The sequence below is a fragment of the Branchiostoma floridae genome, chromosome 15, assembly GCF_000003815.2.
Source record: "Branchiostoma floridae strain S238N-H82 chromosome 15, Bfl_VNyyK, whole genome shotgun sequence".
NCBI lineage: Eukaryota > Metazoa > Chordata > Leptocardii > Amphioxiformes > Branchiostomatidae > Branchiostoma > Branchiostoma floridae.
The window spans coordinates 9,410,936-9,421,890 of NC_049993.1; the positions used below are offsets into that span (position 1 = coordinate 9,410,936).

The following is a 10,955-nucleotide window of genomic DNA, read 5'->3' on the forward strand; positions in this document are numbered from 1 at the left end:
ACACATCATTCAGTTAAATGTTTCTTGCCTTTTTAGAGCCGTGTTCTGACGATGCTTGTCAAAATGGTGGTACTTGCAGTGATAATGGCGATGGCAACGACAGTTTCTCCTGCGCGTGTAGCGGTACCGGATGGACCGGAGATAAATGTGAAACAGGTACTGATGCTGTAACTGGCATAGATACAAATTAGCAAAAAGGGTCATGAGATGAATTTGTCCTTCATAGTGATATTGCTGCATTATTATCTTATCACTTTTAATGTTCCCAAACTGCGATCTTACATGTATCTTTTTAATCAAGTATAACAAGTTGGGCATTAGGTTCTATACATGTTCCTTTTTTTCCCCATACAACATTAACAGACATTGATGAATGCGACCAGAATGACGGCAAAGGACCCTGTGAACATACCTGTACGAACACAGATGGTAGCTTCAACTGTAGCTGTGACTCTGGCTACACTATAAACACAAACGGTACGGCGTGTGACGGTGAGTGTCATGTCTTCCTGTCAGAACTTTTTAAAGATTTGATTTGCATCAGGCCAGGGCCCATATAAATAAACAGTACAAATATCTAAAATTTAAAAAGTACCCAGAGAAAATGGGATCTGCGTAGTGTCACCAAAAAAAGTACTATGGCGGAAGCCATCAGCGTGCAAGAGAAGGTGAATAGTTTCATTATCTGAAGGCAACAGGCAAGAAGCAAATGACGGCGCTTACGGCGCTTTGCGTCAAACGTATCCGTCTGGTTGTTGATCAACAAATAACAACTTGAAGGCACTATGGTATGCCACTTGCAGTTTGGAAATTTCGCACATGCTGTAGGTAGACCAATTTTACGTACAATGCATGGGAGAACAGTACGCTGATAACAGCACTCTTTTCACCTCTTGAATTGATATATCCACCACCACTTAAGCAGAATCAAACCTTCTCAATTAGATATGACTGAATAAATGAAAAATGAGCGTTCTTTTGTGCGTCCTTTGTCTCTCCTACAATGTCAAGTATTTGCCCCACAAGATTTAACTATTTGATACCCCACTTTATGATTAGGGAATGTTTCCTTGTCTTCTTCCCGACAGACATTGACGAATGCAACCCACATGGTGGCAGAGGACCCTGTGAACATTCTTGTCATAACGTAGATGGCAACTTTACATGTGGGTGCAACACTGGGTACACTCTCAACTCTGACGGGCTTAAGTGTGCTGGTAGGTACCATCGTTACTTGAGAAATACGATGACGTATTACAATAGTGCGATTTTGCACTTACACCTATCTACCAGTATAGAACTATGTGTGTATTTTAGAGGGAGCTTCATTAGCTCTTAACTTTTACATTATACATCATATCATTTAACTCTCCTATCACAAGTTTATGCAGATTGTCTCATGCACTGACTTTTGTTCTTTGATGATGTCAGAATACCTGTGAGCATACATGTACAGACGACTCGACGTGTGATGGCATATAAAGTTATAACATCATTATCAATGGGATGGCATTTAAAGCGTACAAAGATCCACTCACCGAATTCACTTAGGTCAAGGAAATATTCTTCGATAAGCTTTTGCAAAATGTGATTCTGGTTGTCTTGGTTTGTGAGATTAAGATACAGAGTGTAATACAGGCTGTTGGAGATTTTGCTGTCTCTGACGGAGATACATTAAATCTATCCCTCTGTGACATTAAATCTGTGACTCTTAAAACATTCAACTACTCTCCGTTATTCTCCCAATATGTGTACTAAAGTGAGCATGCAGCATTCAGTAACTTTATTTCTGCCTGCAACAGACATCGACGAATGTATCAGCAGACCTTGTCAACTGGTCTGTGACAACTCAGACGGCAGTTTCACCTGTAACTGCACCGCTGGCTACACTCTCAACTCAGACGGACGGGCATGTGATGGTACGTATATGTATCAAGTTACTTCTTGGTCTTCAAGCTGTCGTGTGGGAAATATTCTGTGCAGGGCGAATAATTCTATTTAGCAGTTTGCCTCACTTTTATGTTACCAGTAATTCTTTACTCCATCAGGTGGATATTGATATGTACATCCCCTCGCCCATTCTACATCATTAGATTGGATATTTCATTCACACATGGCACAGTAATTCTAAGTTTATGGCTATGATGCAAACATTATCTCTATTATCGTAAAAAAAATACTAGCCCATACATTTAGCGAGTTGTTAATTACATTCATTGTAATAGACATCAACGAATGCGCCTCTAATGACGACAGAGGACGCTGTGAACATGTCTGTGCAAACACAGATGGTAGTTTCACCTGTAGCTGTGACAGCGGCTACACTCTCAACACGGACAGGCTGACGTGTGATGGTAGGTGCCTTCAATTTGCAATTTATCTTCAAGTCGAGTGCGATGGACACAAAACTTTCAGATGCATATTTAATTTTCATATCATTAAACTCCACTTTCTCTTCAGGTTTCCTGGGGGTGTCTAATGCATTGACAATTTCTGTTGCCTTCCTTGCACTAGACATAAATGAATGTGCAGAAAATGACGACAGAGGACCCTGTGAACATACCTGTGCAAACACAGATGGTAGCTTCAACTGTAGCTGTGAAACTGGCTACACTCTCAACACGAACAGGCGCACGTGTGATGGTAGGTACCTTCCATTTGCAATTTATCTCTTAGTTGTGTGCTATGGGCACAACATTTTCAGATGCAGCTTTAGTGTTTCATATCATTAAACTACACTATCTTATCACGTGTTCTGAGGGGGTCGCATGTCTTGACAATTTCTGTTGCCTTCCTTGCACTAGACATAGATGAATGTGCAGAAAATGACGACAGAGGACCCTGTGAACATACCTGTGCAAACACAGATGGCAGCTTCATCTGTAGCTGTGACTCTGGCTACAATCTCAACTCAGACGGTCTGACATGTGATGGTATGTACTCAGTTACTTCCTGGTCTTTAAGCTGTCGTGTAGGAAACATTCTGTGCAGGGCAAATCATTCTATTTTGCAGTTTGCTTCAGATTTTACGTTACCAGTAACCCTTGCCTTTCTCTGGTGGACATTGACTATAGACATGTACACCTTTCGCCGATTCTGCTTGATTAGATTGGATATTTCAATCTCACGGCACCGTAAATTTTAGTTCATCGATATGACGCATGCATTGCTGGCTTATCGTGTACAATACTACCCCATAGATTTATTGATTTAGTAATCACTTTGAAATTCGTTATGACAGACATCAACGAATGCGCCTCTAATGGCGGCAAAGGACCCTGTCAACATACCTGCGCAAACACAGATGGTAGTTTCACCTGTAGCTGTGACGGCGGCTACACTCTCAACTCGAACAGACGTACGTGTAACGGTAGGTGTCTTTCATGAAATGGCTTATCTTAACACAAAGAGATGCATTGACGTATACATCTAAACATCTGGCACTATGTGATATATATTTGATATCTTGTTTTCAAATTGTTTATACATCGTGTCGTTAAACTTCTAATTCACGTTTTTCTAGGGTGTGCAGCTTTTATCAAAATTAAATGTAGCACATATCATGCAATCGCTTTTGTCAGTAATGTTTTCTTGTCTTCCTCACAACAGACATAAACGAATGCGCCCCAAATGGTGGCAAAGGCCCCTGTCAACATAGATGTAGCAACTCAGCTGGAAGTTTTATGTGCAGGTGTAACACTGGCTACAGGATCAGACCAGATCGCAGGACGTGTGCAGGTATGCATCCTTCTTACTTCCGGAATGTTTGACTTAAGACAAAGAAATGTTACCAATGAAAAGCTGAACGTGTTCTTTTGTGCCATGCGTTTTAGCTGTAGGAAACGCAGGTCGTGTCATTTGGAGAGGTGATGGTCTAAGTCCCAAAACGTATCTATTACCATTCCAAAACGTTACCATTGTTTTTGCTACGATTAACTGCCGCAAATGAGAATAGCTTAAATGCATACGATTAAGTTAAGCGTGTCTTGAAGTCATAACGTAACCTCTACTCTTAAGTGCTTTAACAGTGTCACGGTAGATTTGTCATTTTCATAAAAGTCAACAATGACGTACATCAGCGATGTTTCATTTCCTACGTTTCAACAGACATCAACGAATGCGCCCAAAATGGTGGCAAAGGACCCTGTCAACATACCTGTTCTAACTCAGTCGGTAGTTTCACCTGTAGCTGTGACGGTGGCTACACTCTCAACGCAGACGGCATGGCGTGTGATGGTATATATCATTTGGTGAAACGTGTACACATTAGCCTAGAGTACACCATGTACTACCACCAGTCCCCTTCTCTAATAACTTCTCCGGAAGCGATCAAACAGAAGCTAGCTAGTGTTAGCTTGGAAAATATCTTGATACTACAAGTTATTATGCTGTGTCGTTCTGTTTCATGATAGACTGATAACTTAATCTATTGACCACAAACAGTGTGGTCAGAACGACTTAATCTGCAGTAGCTTGACATTGTACATGAAACATGTCTAGTCTTCCTCCTCATAAAACTAAATTTTTTCTCTTTTTCTCTCTTACAAAAGACATAGATGAATGCGCTCCAAATAATGGAAGAGGACCCTGTCAACATAGGTGTACAAACTCTGATGGTAGCTTCATCTGTAGCTGTAACAGTGGCTATAATCTCATCACGGACGGGCAAACATGTAGTAGTAAGTATCTTTGTCTAGATACCCACTCAAAATCAGTCCATGCTCGTCCCTCGATTTACAATCAGAACAAATAAGATATGATTGAAAATATGTGATGAATAAATTTTCCAGTGGTACAGAACACAATGTGAGTTATGAAATGCCAATGAATCTATCATACACGTTTTCGAAAGTTTCCAAACTTCTTGCATATCAGTTCTAGTACAGAAGGCTCAACGAGTCAATCTCAGCAATTCATTCAACTAAGGAATGTTAACTTGAAAGTTCATCTGTGTTGGTACAAGTCATTCTTGAAATAGTTGAACTGTAATTTCCAACACCAAAATTGGACTCATCCAAATTTTCGACTGTACAGCATCAGTCTTTGTCAAGGAATGAACAATCCACTGCTGTTGTGACGTCACGTTATGTAGATAGAACACGTGACTCAGTAAGCCGTGGATTATAGGTTGCAGGAAGTCTATGGCGCCCACCGTCTCTGTTCAGGGATGGTTGTAGAGCCCGGATGTAGATTGCTTCTTTAATCCCTCTGGCGAAAAAGTCTGGTTCTGTGTCCAAAATTTTAACTTTGTCTAGTGACACTGAATGACCCGGCGATTCTATGTGTATGCCGGCGAATACTCTGCGCAACATCCTTGTAGCACCTAAAGACAAAACCCCTAAAGAACAAAAGTGTGGTGTCATCTATCATATTAAGTGCCAAGGACAGAACATCAGGGGCCCTTGTACAGAAACCTATATTGGGGAGACTGAGAGATCACTTAAGACCAGGTTCCTGGAGCACAAACGCAAGAGTTCAAAAACCTCAGAAGTTTCCCAACATAAACACATAGAATCGCCGGGTCATTCAGTGTCACTAGACAAAGTTGAAATTTTTGGACACAGAACCAGACTTTTTCGCCAGAGGGATTAAAGAAGCAATCTACATCCGGGCTCTACAACCATCCCTGAACAGAGACGGTGGGCGCCATAGATTTCCTGCAACCTATAATCCACTGCTTACTGAGTCACGTGTTCTATCTACATAACGTGACGTCACAACAGCAGTGGATTGTTCATTCCTTGACAAAGACTGATGCTGTACAGTCGAAAATTTGGGTGAGTTCAATTTTGGTGTTGGAAATTACAGTTCAACTATTTCAAGAACTAAGGAATGTTCTTTGTGTATTCTAATGCGTGCAAGGATTTTCGTGTAAGCTTGTAATTGTAACAAAGCAACTTACATGTAACGTTACTATATGATTCCTTTGCTTTGCCTCTTTACTCCCGATACAGAAGAGTTAATGTGCTTGGTTCTATGCTTGGTACATTCGATATCGTTGATCTTCAACCTACGGAACGTATGGAAAAGTGCAACATATATTTTGCTTTGCAGACGTCAACGAATGCACGGGGAATCCTAATCTCTGTAGTCAGAATTGTACTGATAACGAAGGTGGCTACACCTGCTCCTGTTGGGAGGGATACAAGCTTCATACAAATGGTATAATCTGCATAGGTATGGGAAATCATATTAAGTAAAATAAATGAATTACGATTTTGTCATACTTTGTTTTAGTTCCATCGTCTTGCATGTGTTTTCTTATCTGTATCCCAAAGAGAGGAATTGAATAACATGTACAAACTAAGGATTTTAGTTCATAAGAAAACGTTACATTTTCCTTTTCTTCTACATTATCAGCACCTGCGGACATAACACCATCCATTTCACGGACAAGAGCTTTATCATCAACGACAATACGGATACGGTGGTCCATCCCGTTGTATCCCTTGCAGATCACTAGACAGTATGTCTATGTGAATGTTACAGATGATACAGGTGAAACCGACAGAGGGGGGGTTCCAATTGGCAGAGGACCCGGAGCTCGATTATCTAACGTGAACAATCTTATACCCTACACAAACTACACCTTCTGGGTCGTTGCCACCATAGATGATTTCCGAAGTAACAGAAGTGAACCTGTCACCCAACGCACGCTGGAAGGAAGTAAGCATGTCTCTGTTGTACCAATTCTTGTTTATCATTTTGCTGTCAACATTTCATGTGCCATTTGATGTGTGACTTTGATTTTGGATGCACTCTATGGAATGCCACACTTTAGTAACTTGTATCATCTATTGTATTGAAATGATTTGGTATCCATCTGTATAGCTATGAGGTTTCGGTAAAATGGATTTTGATATTTTGCCTTTTTTCACGAAGCTCCCACCGTTCCCCAAAATGTCCAATTGGTGAACGTATCTTGGCACGAGCTACGCGTTACCTGGGAGGATCCTGAGCGATTCTACGGCCCCAATGCGGGCTACGACATCAACCTGTACAGCTCTGGAGAGGGCAGTAATGAGATCACTTCTGTCGGACCGGTCAGCAGTACGGAGTACGTCTTCAGTGGCCTTCAGGCTGCCACTGAGTACACGGTGGAGGTACGATATAGAGTTGTGCATGATATTAGAATTAGTGCCCATCCTCTTGAAATTGAGAGAGGGCGGTAAAGAAGCTTCCTGTATGTAAAAGAACGTGCAAACGGTACACGTCAAACATGGTGGAAGACGAAACACATTTTATGTCAAACTGCCCTTTCTATGATCACGAAAGAAAATAGCTGTTTAAAGAGGCCACCAAATTCCATCCAAATTTCTCAACATTCAAAAAGAAAACAATTCTCCTTCTAACTTCACAAAACCTACACATAATAGAAAAGGTAAGATCTTTCGTCTTCCACTGTCTTCGAAAAAGGAGTGGAACCCAATAACCCAGAACCTAGAGTTAGCTTTTACTAGTTTTAGACTAGAATAGACACCTTTGATATCGTTTTTTACTTTGTCTGAATCTTTCATGTTACCTGCAATACACCTTTCTCACGCGGCGGCCATGATAGATCTAAAACGAGTTCAATGTGGCAAACAAAAGGATGTCCATCATAATTAGCAGTTCGACCAATGGTAGCCTGCCAATTAGGAAATCGACCAATAAGTGAATGGCTGCAAATTCGTTAAAATTTGCATTATTATGTTTTTATTTTGCATCTCTTAAGGGACTATGGGGTCAGTCTACACTACTCTGAATTGCTACATCTTTCGGTGCATAACACTTCTTGTAATATTTATTATTCTATCTTATATCATGAAAATTTGTGTGGTTTTGGGAAAAACTAAATGGGACCTGATTTTAGAAATAAGTTTTGTCTGTTTGCTACATTGGACTCGTTTTAGATCTATCATGGCCGCCGCGTGAGAAAGGTGTATTAGCCCACGGGCAAGAATTTGCAATAAACATTATATTAATACCATGGATTGCGACTAAAGACTTTTATTCCCAACCACGACTATTCATGAGTGTAAAAACTATGACTAACGGTTACATATTTTCATTTTTGAGATTGCAATACATCTGATGAAGCACGTTAACAGTCGTATTCGTATTCTCTTTATTCACAAAGGTGAAAGCGTACAACGGAAAGAACAACGGCTCAGCTGGTAACGACACTGCTCAAACAAGTGATGGCTGTAAGTAATGTCAAATTGTTCCTATTGTGTTCCATCCAAGCTATACATTCCACGTGAAAAGCGATGTTAGATATGCCTTAAATGACTCGTAAGCATCTATTGAACCCCAGATCCTACATCACCAACAGACCTAACGGCAGAGGATGGCGAAACAATCTGTACCGTCACGTGGTCACCACCCATGGAAACAAGGGGCACAATACATGGATACAGGGTTCGTATCAAGCAAGAATAATCACTCTAAATCATTCTTCATTCTTTTACCATATTCTGTTAACAATTATATAAAGTAGCGAAGTATTTCTGCATTGCAACCCTCCTGGATGCTGATTTTTTTAGGAGTCGTGTCTTAGTCTACTGTTACACTTTTCTTCTAGGTACATATTCAAGCATCGTACACAGATGGAAATGGACAAACACAGAATGGCGAATCCAATGTGAGGTCTACAGCGTCAACAAGTATCCGGCTGCTGAAGTCCAACAAAACGGAGATTCTGGACCTGCTGCCGAACTCTGTGTACACCATAACCGTGACAGGTTTCACCTACACAGGGGAGGGGAACTTCAGTCATACTGTCAACTGTACCGTACCGCCGGGAAGTAAGCTATGGATAATATTCTAATGTTGTGGTGTATCCAGGTGACAATGTTTTAGAGCTTAATGAAATGACGCTGCCCGTTTTTTTTCCTGTGATCATGGTCACCTACGAAGCTTTGTTTATTCATTTTATTTGTCTGTTTCCTGTTATGAGCCTGGCTGGTGTTGATAATGATCTATAAAACATTGTAGAACCGTCACTCCCTGGCAAGCCACGTCGTACGCAAAAACCGAAGACGAGTTCCTTTGCGCTACAAATCCGGCCAGCATCTGAAAGGAATGGACCAGTAGGGTATGCTCTGTTCTATATGATATTTACGTATGGGGTCACCCTTGGCAGTCTATTGGAGAATATATCACAAAGGTATGAGGAGCGGGTGTGAATATCATTTCAAAAGCACACAGTGGAGTTGGTAGATATACGCTTCTATTGTAAGACAATATTGTTGGCCATTAACAATGCACCAAACTTTTCTCACAGCTCCGTCGCCAAAATTGTCCTTTATCGAAATCATGATCTTTCATTCTATTCCACTCTATAATCGATTATTACAATGCATTTCAATACTCTATTAGTCTCGATAACATTCTGGTTTTTACATAAGGCTCAGCCAAGAAGTTAAATAAAACCTTCTTGGTTCAAATTATCCACACTTCGAAATGTGTCTGTCATTTATATTGTTGTGAATCAAGGTACCAATGACGGATCATTGCTACTTTGCAGATGTTACCACGTCATCGTGATAAAAACAGACAAGAACAGCACGGAAGGTCTACCAGAACCGGAGGCACTGCAAGTCTACAAGACGCAGGGAGAGGCGGAGAAGTCTGATCTTGGCTACGCTGCGTACATAGCAATGGCACGCACATCGTGAGTGTGGCTTCACATGGGCGTTCTTAATTCGTTCTTATCTAGTTCAGAACTATGCTTAATAGTTATGAACCATCAACATCAGCTTAGCTAGATACATACTTCTATCTTTGAAAAAATAACGTATTAGTGGACTTTATATCTATTATCAAAACATTATCTAATGCTTAGTTCACATTTCCAAACCGGACCCAGACCAAGTTGTTTGTGGAAACAAAGAAAAAACGAAAAGTAAAAGTGTGTATGACGAAATATGCACAAATTATTATATGTCATGACTAGTTTTATTACGTTATGTGTGCTTTGTTGTCTCTTCTATTGCACTTTTCGTTCCCGAAACCTGCCCAGCCGGGCCCCGGTTTGGCAATGTGACTTAGGCTGCAAAGAGAGAGTAGTCGGCCCAACCAATAAAAATAAATTTTCTTACGATGTCACTCTCCAGTGAGGAGGTGAAGACATCAAGTGACGTTACATTAGGCGACGGGAGTGTGACAAGTTGTAAAGGTGACCGTACGTCACGTGACCTGACAGTTGATGACGTGTACGACGAAGATTACGTCAACTCCCCACTGACTCCAGATTCCTTCTACGCCACGTCAGTCCGAGCCTACGGACCCAAAGAGGACGGTCAGGTAAGGATTTTCTCAACAAATTAAGGATAAAATCTTCGCCTTGCGCGTAAGATGATTAAAGACCCAAAGATTATGCAGGGCCGTTTATTGCCTGGCAAATGCATTGGTGTTAATCCATTTGCTAATGTGCTTTGTTTTTCTCCTCTTTTGATGTGTCGATCTTTGACTTCTTCAGCCCTCATTCTCTGCAAGCCAGTACACCACACCGACAAAAACTGGTAAGTATCTGTCTGAGTGTGTATCTTCTTCATGCCAAACATGGAACATCACTTTCATCGAACTATTTTCTCTTTTTACAATGGTCAACAAATGTGTTGATGTCGAATTTACAAATAGATATAAAGATTCAGCAACAGAGGGAACAGAATCCTACAAATCATCCTAGAACGGAATCCAAAGAAATATTGGGGTGACGAAAGAGGGGTGTTGTATGCTAACGCTGTGTCTTTGTTTCAGCTCCACCCCCACCAGATTCTTTTCTGATCCCCATCATTGCAGCTGTCTGTGGGGCTGCTCTACTCGCCATAATATTATCATCGCCCTGGTCTGCTGTTTGAGGTCGGTACGGATTTCTTCAAGTTTAGTATGCTAGGTATTTTCACCTTTACAGGTTAGGGCTGGTTCCTTTGGTATGAATTTGTTACGAACTCATTGAGCCCCTGCAAAAT

At 41.0% G+C, this 10,955-nt stretch overlaps 1 protein-coding gene and 1 long non-coding RNA gene across 2 annotated transcripts; both read left to right on the forward strand.

Annotated features, from left to right (window-relative positions):
• Positions 1–2,217: 2,217 nt before the first annotated feature.
• Positions 2,218–2,909, forward strand: LOC118431458. The gene is made up of 3 exons (XR_004832988.1): positions 2,218–2,354; positions 2,515–2,643; positions 2,805–2,909. It is a non-coding gene; the product is annotated as an uncharacterized LOC118431458 (long non-coding RNA).
• A 5,358-nt stretch (positions 2,910–8,267) lies between these two features.
• On the forward strand, positions 8,268–10,844 carry LOC118432299. The gene is made up of 7 exons (XM_035843837.1): positions 8,268–8,411; positions 8,564–8,786; positions 8,977–9,076; positions 9,509–9,655; positions 10,098–10,287; positions 10,463–10,505; positions 10,744–10,844. Exons 1-7 carry the CDS (start codon positions 8,268–8,270, stop codon positions 10,842–10,844), a joined length of 948 nt encoding a protein of 315 aa, XP_035699730.1.
• Positions 10,845–10,955: the final 111 nt, after the last annotated feature.

Excerpts from the sequence above, each read along its gene's own strand:
- LOC118432299 (XM_035843837.1), top strand. The coding sequence starts at position 8,268 with ATGACTCGTAAGCATCTATTGAACCCCAGATCCTACATCACCAACAGA. Across the intron at positions 8,787-8,976 it reads CTGTACCGTACCGCCGGGAA|AACCGTCACTCCCTGGCAAG; the intron begins GTAAGCTATGGA and ends AAAACATTGTAG. Across the intron at positions 9,656-10,097 it reads ATAGCAATGGCACGCACATC|TGAGGAGGTGAAGACATCAA; the intron begins GTGAGTGTGGCT and ends GTCACTCTCCAG.